This window comes from Lutzomyia longipalpis, chromosome 3 (genome assembly GCF_024334085.1).
Source record: "Lutzomyia longipalpis isolate SR_M1_2022 chromosome 3, ASM2433408v1".
Taxonomy (NCBI): Eukaryota; Metazoa; Arthropoda; class Insecta; order Diptera; family Psychodidae; genus Lutzomyia; species Lutzomyia longipalpis.
This window is the reverse complement of record NC_074709.1, coordinates 25,707,527-25,725,594: the sequence shown is the minus strand read 5'-3', so window position 1 is coordinate 25,725,594 and position 18,068 is coordinate 25,707,527. Positions and strand designations below refer to the sequence as shown.

The 18,068-nt window shown below is 38.3% G+C and overlaps 1 protein-coding gene across 1 annotated transcript; it reads right to left on the bottom strand.

The window, feature by feature from the left end:
* Positions 1 to 15,330: 15,330 nt before the first annotated feature.
* Positions 15,331 to 17,857, bottom strand: LOC129793011 (MIT domain-containing protein 1). Its single transcript, XM_055832532.1, has 4 exons — positions 16,243 to 17,857; positions 15,939 to 16,177; positions 15,624 to 15,817; positions 15,331 to 15,566 (listed from the first exon to the last, which is right to left on the bottom strand). The coding sequence occupies exons 1-4, from the start codon at positions 16,355 to 16,357 to the stop codon at positions 15,416 to 15,418; spliced, it is 699 nt and encodes a 232-aa protein (XP_055688507.1). The 5' UTR covers positions 16,358 to 17,857; the 3' UTR covers positions 15,331 to 15,415.
* Positions 17,858 to 18,068: the final 211 nt, after the last annotated feature.

The following is an 18,068-nucleotide window of genomic DNA, read 5'->3' as shown; positions in this document are numbered from 1 at the left end:
AATTTTGGGTCATTTTGTGTGATTCATGTGGAATAATGAGTGCGATTTTTCCTGGGAGGGGATGTTTTTTTCGTCCTCTGCCTTCTCTTGAGGGGCGAAATGGCGAATTTTCTGCGAATTGTGGACGTGAGTTGTATGCCAAAAAAATGGGCGGGTGGGTGAGGGAGGAGGGTGGGGGATGAGGGGCGCGTAGTGACCAAAAACAGCCCCGGAATACATTTGCCTATTGTTGAAAATTTGCTGGCAAACGTGACAAAATGACCATGAGGAAATGGCCCAGAGGAGCTCAATGGCTTTTCATTGCACACACACAGAAATATCTTCATTCGACCACGGGACCACGGAAGAGCATCCGAAGGATATTTCGTTGTGAACCAGAGAATTAACATTGGTGAGCAAAAACACGAGAAATATTTAAAGAAAATTCATAAAATTCAAGATTTTAGAATAAAGAATTAAAAAAATAAAAATCCGAGAATAAATTGAGCAAACTTTAAGATCAATCAATTATTCATCAATTATTGATCAATCATTGATTGATTTGATAGATTGAAACTTTAAGAATTCTGGGATAAATTGACGAACGTTAGAAGTTCTAGGATAAATCATCAAGCGTTAGGAATTTCGGGATAAATTGTCAAACTCAAAATTTAAGTCTTCGTTGAAAATTCTGAAACTATTCTTTTCAAATTTATCCCTTAGAATTTACTGAACAAATTAAATTTTTCCTGGTCAACTAATCAGCTTTACTGATTAACAAAGATCCTTTTTTTAAATAAAATTTTTTTTTCTTAAAAATTAATAAATCTGATTAATTTTCTCCCAAAGAAAAACTTTTCTATCAATTTCAATTTATTCAAATAAATAATAAATATTTCTCAATGAATTTTGACCACCTCCCATCAAGCTCCATTCCACCCCCTATTGTTGATGACTCTATGGCAGCGGGGTGAGACTCAAAGTGTTAAAGCTATTGAGCTAAATCACACACACAGACGTACAATTTTCATGCAAACACCAACATATTTCCATTTATTCGCAATCCTCCACTCAAAATGTGCTTTCTGGAGCCAATCATCGTTTTTGGTATGTTTTGAGGGTGCAGTCATTGGAAAAATAGCATACAAAAATGCCAAATGTTTGGTGACTGAAAAAAGCTCAACAGAGGAATTTTCAGTGCTGGTGGAGTGTTGAAATTCAACAAACGCCTGTAGAAGCAACAGTGCCTTTCATTCACCCACCCACCCTTCTCTATTCCACCCCCGAAATTGCTTTATTTGGGTTTTTTTTAGTTGTGTATTTGTGTCGATATTAAAGCAATAGTTTGGCATAAAATAGCACATAGTTCTCGTATCGTTAGATAAACAAAACTTGGTGACTCAATCCTCCTCAATCCATCATCCCCAAAAGGAGAAACTTGAAAAACTTAATTTATTACGGAGTAGCGCATCAAAGGAGTTTAAACCCCTTTCTCCCCATCAGAGCACGACTGAAATTAAATCAGGAATCAGGATCATTAGTTCATCGATGGGTTGAGGGGGTGACTTTTCTTCGTGCACTGAGAGAGAGAAAACTTTGAAAGGAGCTTTTCCCGCCCGAGGAAAATGGATGACTTGAGACGCACCAGTGTCACGATGTATTTGATCTTCCGCAGAAGCGGCAAAAAGAAGGCTCCACGGGGTTGAGGAGGGGGTGGAAAGCTCATTGATTAATCAATGCATCGATGGCGGCACTTGGCAATCTCATCATTCAAAAAGAAGAAAATCCTCCGTTCGCATAAAAAAGTCACCAAAGGGGGCGTCTTGATGGGATTAAACTATGCTCGGTATTGCCAGGGGATGAGTGGGGGGTATGAGTTTTATATTCCAGATGTGGGAGGGGTGGTGGATCAATTATTTCATTCAAAGAAACTGACCAAAGGACGAGGGATGAAAAATTATGAGAAAAATACCTTTGATCACAAACCTCCTTTTGGACTCGATTCCCTTCATTTTTTATTCGATTCAAAAAAAGGGAAAATGGGCAGAAGGTATTGTTAGAGGGAGGGGCTCCTCATTTCTTCTTTTTCATTACCTCCAAGGGTAAAATGCAACAAGGATAATAGGAAAAAATAGTTAAAAGTGAGTAGAATAAGATAAAATTTTGAAAAAATAGTTTAAAGCGCGAAGTATATGATACGGCAATATTCGGAATAGTTAGAAATATTCGGCAAAAATTATCAACTATTCACTAGATAAATATCCTTTGAATTTTCATTTTAACTAAAATTTTTTTGAACTCGAATAAACTCAGCAATATTTTGTTAAGTCTGATTTCAAAACAATTTAGAAAAATCATTTCGTAAGAATTATTTTTGAAATTTCTTACAAAACCATTAAAATTCTTTCATTAACCGATTCAATTTTAATTTTATGAGTATGAAACGAATAAAATTTCTTTCAATGCCAGTTCTAAGCCCTCAAAGTCAATAAAAAAATATTCACTAAACGAATAAAGTTCTAAAAGAATTTTTCTTTCATGCACAGAATTAAATTCTATTAGTTATTCACCCCTTTTGGGTTCATGGGAACTTCTTCTTGGAAGTCTTCGTTTTTTTTGCAATTTCTTCTGCTCTGGGAAAGAAATCAATCGAACAGTGCGCGCCTTTGAAGCGTATATTTTAATGGGCAAAGGCAAAACTTCCCTTCGTTTCACCTTTCACAGAGCGGGGGTGGATGGTTTTAGGTGACTCCTGTTTTTCAGTTTGACGGCTGGAGTTTGGGGGAAAGAGCCCTTGACATATCAAATATTTAAGCATGACCCTCATGAACCCACACACGATTTATTTGTGGCGTCTCCCTATCGCTCTTTTGTGTTTGCAAGAGATGGATCCTTCAGAAATGCTAATTTCCAAACGGAAGGGCATTTAAGACGATGTCCTGGGTACCCTCCCGTGCACCGAAGGGTGTGTGTGTTGTCTTCCGTACCGCTGGGGTGCGCCTTTCACATGGAAAATCCACCCCCCGAACCCCTTCGCATCCATACAAAAGGGAGTTAGGTGACACATTTTGTTGAGAAAGTGTATTTGGATGAATGTTCCATGATGGGTTTGCCTTTTACACAGTATCATACCTTTCTCACATGCTCCTTTTACTTCACTTTTTTTTTCTTTTTCTTTCACTTCTCACCCATCCATCGTGAAAGAACCTCAAACCCCTCTTGATGGGGTAAATCCTTGTGTGTGTTTACCAGGAAGTCGTCGCAGAGGGGTTGTTCTTCTTAAAAAAAAAGGGGCGGAAGAAGGATTAAGACGACAAGGAAAAACTTTAAGAAGATCATCACATACAAAAGTTTGTGGCAGGCGAAAGTTTCCTTTTTTATTTTGAAAAAAAAAAGTATCAACTCCCTTTCCACCAAATGGGTGAAAGCTCAAAAGCTCCCTCGGGAAGAAAAGATTGAAAATTTCACCCTCACCCCGTAATTACAATTAAACTTTTTTTTTGCCAGACAAAACACAGCAAATCAATCATGTTTCGCAAGATGAGGGATGGAGGAAAGAAAAAAAAGAATAGCCCAAACCACCTTCCGCGTGATTCGATTACTGGACCCCATTTAGTCCAATTACACCCCCAAAATTCATCCCCAATAGGACCTCCGGGTAATGATTTCCGGGTAGACCCAACTGCGGGAATTTCTAGCCAAAAGCTCCCGCCCTCGCACTGAATTCATAAATATTAAATGCATTAAAATTTTCTTCTATTATTTCCTTCCACCCGATTTTCATCTCAACGGATATTCCTCTCCGAAACACTCGCACACAACCCCCCATCCCTCTCCCAGTCCAAAGTCCTAACTTATATTGTACCAATTGTCGGGTAAACTTTTTAATTTATTATTAACACAATACTACTTCGTTTTGCCTTCTTCAATATTTTAAATTCGTTATACACCAACGACTTTTGCTATTGTCGATGGTACGAGGAAGGAGGGTGTTCTTATGTACTTCCTTTACAGTTCCTGCAATGATTTTTACTCGCAAGTCTCACAATTATTTTCAGAGTTATCTTTTACGTATGAATTTTTTACTTCAAGTAGATGGATTTGCAATTTTTTCCAATTTACTCAAAATTTCATTGAAAAATTGCTTCTTTAACCTGTTCTTTAATAATTTTATTTTGCTACTTAAGTTTGTACTTGATTTTCTTACATAAATCATATACTTCGCACTATTTACACTTCACAGAAGAGTTCAAAAATTTTGATTTATAAAGTTTATAAAATTAATTTTTTCACATTATTCATATACTTCAGGCGAGCTTCACATATTCAATGAATTGAACAATATATTGGTCAAAACCTTTTAAAATGTTCGGGAAGAACAAAAATTACTAAATTAGATTTATGCAAAATTATTTATTTCTCTTTCAGTGTGATAATTACATAACTTGCTGTATGAATTAATTTTATGTGGACTCTACATTTAACTATGAAATGAAGAGTTTTATGCTTAGACAATGCAATGACCAATTTCAAGATTTCTGAAAAGAATTTATTTTTTATTCTTAATTTAATTTTGTTTTCTTTTTTGACTCATTTCTGTCTATTTAAAATAAAGAAAATGTTGCAATTCTCAGCTAAAATAACCCCTTAGTCAAGTTCAATTTAAGTCCCAAAACAAACCTTAAGAAAAGAAACCCCTGCTCGTAATTTTACAGTGTGGCACTGTTAAAAACAGCAAGACTGCAGTGTGCAAGAAGTGGATGCTGCCGGGCTTCGTCTCTTTGTGGGTGGTATCCACTCACAGTTCCCTCGAGACACTGCCATCTCCACGGGCGTTTGGGGATGCAACACTCAAGTATAGGGGGTGCCATCTTCAGCAACAAACGCCCATGGAGCGAAAAGGTGTGTATGTGTGTGTTACAACTCCCCCGCACAAGCCACCCATCCTTGCAATGGTCTTAGGCGAGAAAATGGGAACTCCAATAGTGAGTTATTTTCACCGACGTGGAAACTCCTCATAGTGTGCTGGCTGGAAAAAACAGAAAAGAAGAAAAAGCTGTAGAATCAAGTGGAGGAATCTCTTCGTGAGAAATCGCTCTGCAGCACCCACGGAGACTTTACAATTTTCGGGAGGGGGTGGAGGGTGAGAAAGGGGTGCACAAAACACGAATTCCCGCCTGATTTTTCCTCTTGTTGCTCCCCCCCAAACTCTCGTAAATTTTTTGGGAGGGGTGTGAGGGTGGAATTGAACAATCGATACATTTTTAGATGGGGGTGCGATGTGTGAGAAAATAGCTTGGGAAATCTGCGGTGATTCTCATTGGGGCGCAATTGAAAATTTTTGCCCAATAAAAGTGTGGAAAACTTTTTACCAAGTCGATTTATCAATTTTCACCCTTATCCCGCGTAATGATAGAATTTTACACGCCATAATACGACCCTCGTGCCATGAGGGGGTGGCATGGAGGTGAGAGAGGGTTGATGGAGGCGCCAGTTGATGGAAAACAAGCCATTAATCAGGGACCTCGCACGTTCAGGTTTACCCCACTCGCAATTGCTGAAAATGGCTCTGTTGGATGAACTTTTTGTCTTTTAGGCCTTCCCCCTGAGGGTTGAAATGATTTCTTCGGTGAATTTTAGTTGAGTCAAATGAAAAGCTAAGATTTTGTGAAATAAACTGAATTTGTAGGAATCTTTCTCTTTAACTTTCTAATCACTTTCAGGTCACTAAATTGAGTATCAACCCCCAAGTCTGACCTCTGTGTAGATTTTATTCATAGAGCTCCATCCTAGCCCTATCTAGCTCCAAAATCTCCCATAATTTCCAACCCCATCTACCTTTTTTATTTCTCTTATTCTCGGTGTACACAAAAAGCTCCCAAAGCATAGGCAAGGTGCCCAACAACCTCACCCCATTCTTCTTGTAGCTTTTCAGCACAAACCATTTCTCTCCATGATGTGTTTCACTTTAAGTGGAAGGATTTTGCCGAATGGATTTGAATATTTGAAAAAGGCCCCCAACCCCTCACCTCGTCGCCATTCCGCCCCACTCGTTCTTGCACTCTGCAGTGCGTATAGCCCCCTGTAAGGGACATTTGTATGTAAATTTTTACTCCAAGTGTCTTAATAAAATTTATCAACGCCCCCAAGAGCGAAAAAATTGGCAAGTGGTCTTGGGCTCTGTTGGAGAAAGGTCCTTTCGTCCCTCTCATCCTCCACACGGGCCTTTCAATTTCTTTTACACACTTTTGTGCTTTTTCTGCACGGAGCTTTTTTTCTTTGGGGGTTGGTGGAGCTTCTCTTGGGCCATAAAGGGAAAGTGTTTGGAATTATGTTTTCATTTTGCGACCTAATATGTTTCGCATGTCCTCGAGTTTGGCTACCAACTCACTTTCATGGGCCAGGGTTTTTCGTTAATCCTGGATAAGCCAAAAGCTCACACAGCTACGGGGCGTGTTATGTAGTTGATTTATCCAGTGTGTGTCAACTTTTTTTGTTCGGGGTTGCAATGGTTCCAAAGGAAAGATTTTAATGAGATGGAAAAAGTCAGGGGAAGGATGATAATTTCTTTATTTTCTTCTCTCAGGAATGATTAAAAAATTTAAATACATTTTTGGAGGGTTTTTTAAAATACTTTTTATGGTATTTTATTTATTTATTTTTTTTTTAATTATTAAATTAGAGATGACAATATAAAAATAATTTCAATTTTTTCTACGTTAAAGAGTGTCTGATTTATAGCTGATTTCGACGAGAAAAATAAGCAAATTATTTACTTTTAATACCTACCTTGATACCTACAGAATAATTTTCCAATATAATTTTTATTTTCAGCTGAAATGTGTCTGATTTATGGCTGATTTCGACCTGAAAATCAACCAAATTGAATATTTTCAAAATTTTTTCCGTTAAATTTTTAACAAAGTACCAAAATTTGAGCAAAATTCATCCTTTACTTTCCCTGCAAAAAATAAATTCATTGCAGAAAGGTACCCCTTCCAAAAACTTCCCCTAAATCTTTACACTGCGCTACAGAAGAACACAAAATTCGAGCATTTTGCCACCCTTCGCACATTCTGCAATCGCGTGAGAAAAATGCGTGCGAAATTCGTGGGCGGGCAACACGGAGGGGGAGGATGAGATGGTTCTGCTAATCTCTGTCGATTTGCTGATGAGAAGCTCAAATTCAGCCCTTGTGAAAATGGTCCTCGAGACACTCTCCAAGAAATGGAAAGTGTCAGAAGCTGCCACATTCGAGGAGCGAACTTTCTCTCACTTCTCGCAGGAAAATGGCATAAAGAAAATCGCGCGGGGGTGCAGGCAGCAAAAAAAAAAAGAAGAAGCCGGGAGGAATTTTGCCTTGGAATTCACACACATACACTTGAAGGCTGGTGTAGTGAGGATGTTTGTGACAGTGATTGATTATATCGACATAAACCCGCACTCAGAGGGCTTTTCACCACCATTCTCTCGGGATGAAGCAACAAAAAGTGATAACCGCGTTTTTCATTCCATCCCCCGTTTTTCTTCATCGTCCTTCGAGCCTCTATGTGTGTGCATCACTAATCCATCCCCTCCCTCTCAAGGAGAAGCTCCATGTCCCACATCCCTGCCAGAGGAACAACCAGGACATCCTCCACGCGTGTCATCGTCGCCATTTTCTTCCAGGATTCACGAAGGATGTTTATTTCCCTTCTTCTTCTCTATATCCTGGTGTGTTCATTTGACAAGGAAAGTGCTTAAAGAGAGTATAGGTAACTATACATAGTTCAATCCTGTGGATTGGTACACCCGGTAATCCACTCCTCCTTTGTGTAGCATTTATCAGTAACTGAGATGGCAAGAGAAAAGTCCATCGAAATGTCCCCGCAAACAGCATCCGACAGCGAGATATTTGGTCAATTGCGGAGAGAAAAGGTAGAAGCAAATAAGATAATTTCATTGTGAAAGTTGGACACAATTCTTCTAGCTTCTGGAAATTCAATAACATTGACCAATATCACAATTGATTGGAGAGCGAGTGGATGAACGGAGTATGGAGCACAAGAGCAATTCCTCAAAGTCCAACTTTTGTGCACGGGAAAAACTTTTCATGCTGGGGGGTTGGTTGACTTAAAGCTCACTCTCTCTCAATTTTCTTATTTATGCGAGAAAATTTATGATTTAAAATTATGAAATTTGTGAACTGTAGCAGCAACTACATAAAAGAGCATCCTCCGTATAGGATACTCAAGTATACGCATTAATTATGTGAAAATATCTTCATGGTGTCTTTGGAGTTTTTGATTAACTTTCAAAGGTTGTGCACCGTGTCGTTTAGAGGAATTCTTTAATGGGAAGGTGTGAGAATAAAGCTCTCAGGGTAAAAAAAATAAGCACCAAAGTGATAAAGACTTCTTATATCCCTTTTATAAGCAGTTTTTGAGGAAAAAATAAAGATTTCTTTAAAAATTTTTAATATTTTTTTATTATTGAAATCAATTTTACTCATTAGCCCTTTAGCGTTCTTTGGGACATTTACTTTACGCTTACTTTACGCTAAGTGGGGCCCGGAGACTTTCATCTCCTTGTGCACTGCGGCCCATGTGGGCCTATTGTGCATCCCCTTTATTTTCCTACTCAATTTACAATGTTTCTTATCACAAATTCAATTTGTTTCTAATTACAATGTAGATTTTGTAGGGGGAGAGTCCCGTCGGTGGCGACTGCACGGGAAGTTCCGCAATCATTCAGCACAGACGCTGGGCACTGGTGTTCGTTCGGCAGGCCACACAGTGTAGATCGGTTTTTACCAGCGTTGTCCCTCCGCCACCAGGTTGCTCTGTTCATCTTTGGCTCCGACCCATATATATAGGAAGTTCCGCAAACGCAGGCACTCACTGTATGCAGCTGCACATTATCGCTGATTGACCGGCACACGACTATGGGACTCTGTCTACTTGTTGCCCTTCCGTCTCGCAGATGGCGCTGATGTTGATGTTGGCTCCATCCCGTTTGGGGGCAGCAGTCGTCCGAGCAGGAAAGGAATAGCTGTGGAGTAGAAAGGAAAGAAAGGGAAGGAAGCGCCAGGCCAGAAACGGCGAACCGCTGCGGGAATCGAACCCACAACCCCAGTGATGGGTGGTATTGAGTGGCGCTTTAGCTCTCTTTACCACTGGAGCTTCGTTCTTTGGGACATACGTTGAATTAATTTGTTTTTCAAAGTCAGAGATCTCTCCATTTTATGGAATCTCTCCCACAAATTAAGCTCTTTTGCGGGAAAATTGAACTTAATTTGATAAATAAACTCAAATATATAAAATTTCGTGCCTTTAAATAATTTTTCACAATCAAAAGCTCTCATGTCTCGTCCACCATAAATTCCGGAAATATTTTTGAAGAGAACGCTCATTGTTGGAAATCTCCGGTAGATCCTTCAAATAAAAAAAGAAAGATATCTCTCTTGAAAGTTTTCATGAGATTATAAATTGTTGTTATCCTTTTGTTGATGGTGGGTGCTGGAAGGAGGAGAGAGAAAAAAAGGATTCGCTTCCTTTTCATATTTCAATCGTTTCCGCGCTTTGTTATCAAAGATAAAATACCGGAACTGCATAAACATACAGAAATTTCTCTGCCATTTTTTCTCTATGCCGTTTTTTTTTTGGGGGGTTGGAAAAGTTCTCGCGAGGGGTTGGAAAATGTCTTGTATATACAATCGCGCAACCCCCCCCCCACGCACAAAACTCAGAAATATTAACTCAATTTATTATCTCTTTCCACATGAGTTTTGCACTTGGCGCAAGGGCTTGGGGGTGCTGTGGTGGTGTACTCACAGGGCGAACCACCCCACGGCATCTAATAACATTTACCCCACGTCGAAGGGAGTGAGAGAGGGCGGTGTGAAAAAAAGAGAGAGGAAATACTCGAAGGAAAAATGTGTATTATATACTTTGGTGCTTGTTAAATAAAACCATTTATCACCGCTCTATAAATATGTTGGTGGGATTCATTTGTCAAGTGTGATATATATTTTTCAAATAAATTATTCCTTTTTCACATGAATAAAAACGAATATATCATTTTATAGGCTCTGCTTTTTCCTACCCCGGGCGTGGAGGGTGCTTGCCCTTAGCGCGGGTTTTTTCCCACAGAACACGTACGCACTTCTCCTACAGGGAAGTGTCTACGAAGCTCTTTTCAAGTGACGACGGTGCTGGAAAAAGTGTCCTCCAAGAAACTTCCTTCCTTCCTCCAGACGCCTTTTCATCTGGGGGTGGGGGCCTCACTGCCTCAAAAAAGGAGCCAAAAGCTCGCGTTCAGGGTGCAAAAAAAGCAGTAAGTTTGAAATTAATTTGGGGCCAGAGAGAGAGTGGAGTGAATTTGGGTCCAATTGGGGCCTTTCGTGGTGAACAGAAGGCCACCCCTCCAGCATGGGGGAGAGCCATAGCTACATAGAGAGCCGAATGAATCCATTCCGACAAATTGCTCCAAATGTGCGGTGAAACACAATACTTTTCCTGCTTTGGCGCGTGTAATCACATGCGATTCAGAGGGCCGCCTCTCCTCCCCCCAATATTGATTGCCAATTGTTCGCAGAGTGAGTTGCTCGTTAGGAAATATTGCCTGCGGTCGCTTCCACTTCACACCAACCCCAACCATCAATTGCCAGCCCCCCGGGGGTACTCTCCATTTTTACTCATTTCCCCCCTCGAAAACACCCTTTTTTCCCACTCCCACGGACAATGAGATAATTGCCCCAGGAGCTTCTCTCATCCCGTTGAAAATTGCATGGAGGATCATTTAATTCACATGAGGGAGACATCACCCTCTTGCATCCTTTTTGCCTAATCGGGACCTCATCTCGTGGCTTCCTTTAGCATTTTACGTTTAGTGTGTTGCTTAGAATTTTGCTTTGTAGTTCTCGGATATTTTGGACCTTTTAAAATGGGAGCTTTTTTGCATTTGCTTCCCTTAGAGAAAGGGGTGTGCTTCATTGTTATTTAGCGCATAATTCAGTCTGAATTTATTTTATTAAAAAAAATTACAGAAATTAAAGTTAGAACAAAGTTAGAAAGAATCGTTTGACATTGGGTGAAATGAAATTCACTATAGTCGGACAGACTTAAGATTCCTTAAGAAAGACTTGAATTTTTTTAAGATTCTCAAAGTTTTCTTAAGATTCTTTAAGTTTTCTAAAGAATGCCTTAAGTTTTCATAAGTTCCTTAGTTATTTAGGGAAACTTAAGATTTCTTAAGTAAATTGAGCTCATTCCATATTTTTTGATGATTTTTACGAATTTCGATGCCCAAAGGCGATCAGAAAAATCATCGAAAAATGTGCAATTAGCCCGATTCAGCCTAACTGAGGAAATCTTAAGTTTCGCTTAGGAAAACTTAATAATCTTAAATTTTTCTTAGGAAAACTCAAGTTTTTTAATAGAATTTTAAGAAATCTTAAGAAAACTTCAAAAATATTAAGAAAAAATTCTTTCTTAAGGAATTTTAAGTCTGTCTAAATAGTGAATTTTACCCATTTTCCAAGTATTCAAACTGCTTCATCAGGCCAAGAAAAATCTCTTCATTTGAAAATTTTATTCAGACCTTTAAAGAAAGCACAATCGCACTAAGCTCCAATGAGAGAGATTCTAAGATTTCTCAACTAAATACAACATCTTTAGTCTTTAATTACACAGCAGTGGAAAAATCCTTAAGTGACATTCTGAGAATTCCATCCGCTGCGATCTGCTCATTAAATATCTTTGCTGTAATGTGGATTTCTCTTTGGTACAAAATGGCATTTGAGTTTGCGGAAAATGAAAGAGCTTTTGGCGTCTTAAGTACCACCAAAAACTTTTCCACACACACACATGCGATGGGGTTGTGCCGGCAAATACATGTGTTAATAGCAGTCTTTGGGACCAAGACAGCAATGGGGTGGGGGTGGGTGCTTTTTTCTCCACCATAGTTATGTGTCTATTCGCTGTAACGACAAATGGGACGCGGGGGAGTGTGCAAATGAGACGCTATATGCATTTCCACATTTTCAGCGTTAAAGAGAGAGGGGGGTGTGGGGTTGGGAATGAAAAAGCCGTCTCCTCGACTTCTTCATTTTGTGTTGAGCTCACTGTGAGACATTATAGAGCCGTCGTCGTCACATTAGATTTATTTCCACAGTGTGCAAATGACTCCTTCGTGTACCTCAATGTCCTCTACCCCTCATACCCCGCCCCCTCCCCCCTCCCGCCCAAAATGGCCCTCAAACTATAAGGGTGCAGCACCCTGTTGAATTGTTGCTGTGGCGCACTTAATTCCGGGTTATGGAGGGAGTGAAGTGAGGACTTCTTTGCCTCTCAAATTGCCGCCCCTGGCACTATTTTCGGGCTTGGTGAATTGATTTTGTTTTGGCATGAAATTGAAGTAAACAAAACACACTTTACCACCATTTGCATACACTAATTGTTTTTGTACTTCCCAAACTATTGCTTGTTTTCCATCCCAGCTCCCCACCCTGTATACTCGACACCCCCGTGCTCGGCAGGTTTAACTTGCCTTTTCAGCTTTTCCACCACCTACACCTCGAGCCTCGGGTTCTGCACAATGAAAAACCACCCTCAAACCCCAACATCTTACCACCATCATTTCTCTTTGGCTCCACGAAGGGCCTCGAGGGTGCACCCCTGCATCGCACTCCAAAAAGTCATGGCAGATGGAAGGAAATGCCACCCCCACACAAGCATCTTATTGGGGGTGAATTATTGAAAATGACCAGAAATTGTTTGAAGAAAGAAGTTTAAATATATAAATATTGCTAAATTATTTAGTAATGAAAGGGGTTTATTCATTTCTGTATGAGCAATCCCCTCATTCAACAAAATAATTGAGATATGTATGTGAAATGTTATTTGGAACAAAATAAAGAATAAAAGTGACTTTTCTTTTAAGCTTTAAAAACTTATTGTTTGATTTATTTTAAGAATCTTCAGCCATGTTTAAGAACTGTATAGTTGGCTTAAAAAAATTATAAAATTAACCAACTTTTCTATTTAATAATGACTCAGAGAAAACAACACTTTATGACAATAAATTGATATTATTAGCACTCTATTTTTTCTATAATATTAACAAGCCTCAGAGGGGGGGAAATTCTTTACTCAACAGCATTTACAAAGGGTTGGGAGGGTGGTTGGTGATCTATTAGGGCGTCCACCCACTTTGCGTAAGCCAAACATACTTGAAGTCCTCCCCAAAAAACGCACTGGGCGGAAAAGTCGGGGGTGGAAAAGCGAAAAATTGTTGGAGAGCCATAGCCGGTGCCACCCCCATCGGTAAATGGGGCAAAGGGATGGAATCACCTTGTCTCGTCAGGGTATTATTAAATTTAGTCGTTTACACAATTGTCGTGCTTATTTACATTTGTCTCCACTTGTGCATACAAAACAATTGTTGATGGCAAAAGCGGATGGAAAAGGTGGAAATGTTATGACAAAGTGGGTACCTATATATCTACATCGTATACGGGGTAAGGGATGAATGTTCCCTCCGCGATCACACCACCCTCGCAATTTCCCGATCAGTACACACAGGGCTGGGATAGGGGTACGTGTGTGCGGGGTAGGACAAACATCCATTCATTTACCAAATACAAACCACAATTAAATATTCCGGCAGTAGAGTGGGAGAAATTGAGATAATTCTATATGCAAACACTGATTAAAAATGACGATAGGTAGCAAATAATACAAGCCAATTCCACGATATTCAATTCTCGGCCGCAGAAAATTGGTTTTTGTGATTCAATCAGTTTAAGTTCATGGATTTTATTATACATATACCCCCATATGATACATACATAGGTATACATATATTTTATATTCAACCATGCAATTGTATGTAGTTAAAATAAATTGAAACGATTGCAGGGGGTTCTTTATTGGCTGTCAATGGGATAATTGGAAATATACCTATAATTGTTTTTTTTATTGAACATTTCATTCAAGAAGATCTTTTTTTTAATTATATTAATGCATATTAAAAAAAATTTAATTGCTTAACCACCAATAAGCTAAAGTTGATAAATTGGGGGGATAAGTTCGTTAATGCAATTAAAGCTCGTTTTTCGTATTCATGAAAAGCCAAATAAAAATTCTAGAATAAAATTCATTTAAATAAATGTTCAAACGGATGAAAACTGCAAGATTAGTGTACATCATGAACCTGAAATCAATTAATTATTCAAAGGAGTCGCAGGGCCTCATCAAGAAAATCTCAAAGCACCGGCAACACATCCAACTATTACAGAAAATTAAGGGAAACAACGGAAACAACCCTTTTGAAAAAAAAAAACCTGACTAAGGAACTTGTGAAAATTCCACAAGAAAATCACTGAAAGTTTAGTTAGCTTTATATTTTAATACTCTGCAAGCTTGACTGAGCTGGAGACCCTCGCGGTCTCCGGATATCGTTCCTAATCTGATTCCTTCCCCTCAGCTAAACATCCCCGATATTGCTGATCTCTCTTTCAAATGTAAATTTGAGATGAATAATAAATGTAATGTAATACTTGCAGCATTTGTCGCAAAACTGATAAAAATTAAATTTATAAAAATAGATTTTAAATTTAAATTAAAATTAAACTAGAAGCCAAAATGAAGCTTTTCAACTTAAGGTAAATTTTCCGAACTTCATTCTAGTTTTAGTTTCTCTTCTAATGAATTTTCAGTGCTAATAAAAGCATGAATTTTGATGGAAAATGGGCAGAACATAGTGAAATTGATGATTTACACATACTCCCATTGAAAATCGGATGAGGTAGCAAAGTCATCAAATGCGGCAATTAAGGATGTATTATGCAAAAGGGCTCACATTCTATGTTGTGCGCACCGTGTATATATTTGCAAAAAGCTCCCAATTTTGCAAGGGCAGGGGGAGGCGCAGCATTTAAACCAATAATGCCATATGGCTGAGCGTTTATTTAATTAGAATGCTATTTGAATTTTTTGGGGCCACACAGCGCGGGGGTGGGTGGAGTAAATCTACGGCATTAGCGCACTGTCATTTGATCAAATTAATAATGGATTACGGCAGCGCGCGTGAAAATTCAGCAACGCCTGGCGCGGGGGTACACATTTTTTCTGGCTGGGATTTTGCCAGATTGCCTGTTTAAATAGGCGCTAAAGGATACATAATTTGGATGGCTGATTGGTTTAAAACGAAACGCAAACAGTGCGAGGGGGTTGATTTAAAAATTCCACCACAGAGCAATTACAAAATTTCAATTATTAATTTGTGGTTCGCTTGCTTTTGCTTGTGGCTCTCTTGCGCACGCTGCTGCTAACCCCTCTCAAAAGAAGATTCAAGAATTAACAAAAAAAATCATCAAGATTGTAATTTACTTTTAAATTTCTTGGCCAAAAAAATCACATTAATTTGAAAAGAATTTTTACATTTTTCTTGAGTTTTATTTTATATTTTCAGGACAGAAGAGGATGTCAACATTGGTTTCACGGCACTCACGAAAGTCAAAGTCATACGTTCCAAGGCAGTATTTTTCGGCTTTCTTGAAGTAATTTAAACCTCGTCCGATTTTGATAATATGGCCATTGCTGAGGCTGCAAAGAAATTTTTTTTGAATTTTTTTTAAGAGGATTTTGAGGATTTTTCCTTACAGAATCTGCCTGTCGTGGATATGATCGGAAAATTCAACACTTAGATTAACTCCACGCAACGTCTTAAGGCTTTCATTGAGCTGCTTAAAGGCTTCCAGTTGATCTGGACCAGCTTTGGTGGTTTTAACATTGATGCATTTGAGATTTTTGCAATTCACAACGGCTAATTCGCAAAACATCACTAAATTCGTCAACTAAAAATAATTAGAAGCTTTATAAAGCTCAATTTTAAACTTAATTTTAAGCAGAAATTTATAATTTGTAAAGGAAACAAAAAAATAAATAAAATAAAAAGAAATATCTATTCAATCTTACTTGAAAATGTTCCCTCAAATAGGGTTCCTCCACAAGAATTTCCTTAACATTTCCATCCAAATATTTCCCAAAAAGACTTTTATAGCTGTGTCCTGTTGAATTTTCAACAATTAGTATTTTATCCTTAATCTCTCCTTTCGTGCGCATCCTTTCCTGTTGATCTTTCAGCAATTTAGCCCGATTTCTGTACTCCTGAATTTTTGCTTCAAAATGCCTCCTTTTTGCTGGATCTGTTGCGTCTGAAAATAATTAATTATTTTATCTAATTCTTTATTTTTTTTTCTTTTTTTTTATTTAAACTTACTTCGTGCCATTGTGGCTAATCCTTCTGCACCTTCTTCGTACAATTTCACAGCCTCAACATGCCTTCCGGAATTATCAAACTCCACGGCTCTCTCAAGCAACTGAATGGCATTCATTGTAAAGAACTTCACTTTACACTATTTAAAAAAATACAAAAATTAGTTTTTAAAAATTATTTAACAAAAACTCATAATTCTTTAAGGAATTTCGTGAGATTTTTGTGAAATTTCAAGTGCCGAACTTGGTTTTTATTTTGCTGTGGTTGTCAAGAACTAGAAGATAAACAATAATCCCAGGCCCGTACTGAGGTAAGGAAACGTGCGCGATCAATCGCAGAGTCATCTATTGGCGGACATGCAACAGAGTATCTAAAACAGTTGAGGAATTTTCAAAGAAAAAAACGTTAGAAAACACGTAAGGAAAATCACGAAATAAGAATGAATGTCTGGTTAATTTTTTTCTATAGGTACTAACTTAGTTTATTAGGTCATATTTCGTACGAAGCCGTAGAATTAAAGTCAATTTTTGACGTTTATTCTAACATTTGACGTTTTCTTTAACGTTAGACATATAAAAAAAAACTTTTTAATTTTTTTAAAAATTGTTTTTTAGAATTTTTTTTATCAATTTGACAGACGTTAAAAATTGCCTAGAAAACGACATGATAATTTGTTAGAAATGTTTGACATTTTTCTTCTAACGTTTGACGATTCTTTTTTTTTTAACGTCTGACGTTTCTCTTTCCATAATTGACAGAAGTTTAAACATCTGACATTTTTCTTAAATCAAAAAATTCTTCAACGTTTGCAGTTTCTTTTGAACTGTCGTCTGATGTTGCTTTTCTAACGTTTGACGTTTCTTTTTGTTGAAATGTTTGACGTTATTTTTTCTAACGTTTAGTATACATTTTTACTTATTAATTTTTTTAAATTAATATTGATTAAAATTATCTACGAAAAAGAGAAAAATATATTATTAAAGCTTACTTGACTTACGTCAAAGCTTTTTTCTCACGTTAATTTACATTTTTTTAACGTGCGTAGGTTATTACTTGACGTAAACTACAAATTGCTTAAGTAGATAAATTCAACAATAAACAGAAGTGGATTTAGTTTATTCCAAAATGGAATTAAATTGATTGTCTCCAAACCAAAAGCCACGATGGAGATCAATTACGACAATTACGTGGGATTAATTTGTGGCTTTCCCGAACTTAAGGGAAAATGCCGCCAAACTACGGGGAATGGCATCTCCGCAAAATTTAGCGCGTGATTGTTAAGGCAAAAAGCATCCCTCACGTGTGTAATTGGGCCCACCCTATTGGGTTCCTTCGACATGAAGGGAGAGAGAGGGTTGGAAAATTTCTTAGACGGAGATTTGGCGTCTTTCCCCGGATCGGTGGTTTTGGTTTATCGGTGAAGCTCCATACCGAAACTTAAATAGATTTAAATGATTTTCGCATTAGGTATTCACTTTGCACACGCTTCTGGCTCAACTGTGGTGAAATGTTATTTGTTGATGCGATGCTCAATTAGTACATTGAGACGTGCCTCTCTTTGCCCGAAATGTATCACAAGAAGAGGGCTGGGGGGGTTGGTTGGCGAGGTGGGTTTTGTATTTAACCACCCACACCGCATAGCTGACTTCGAGGAGGTGGAGGACACATTTTAGCCCCCCTCCTGATGGGGAGAGAGAGATTTAAGCGCCAGAAAATTCGAGTAAAATCCACGGAGCCATATACTCTCCTAAATCTCTTCATTACATCCCCCTTGGTGAGATATGCATGGAAATTACTTCCCCTACATTTGATAAATACCACCACCAGCA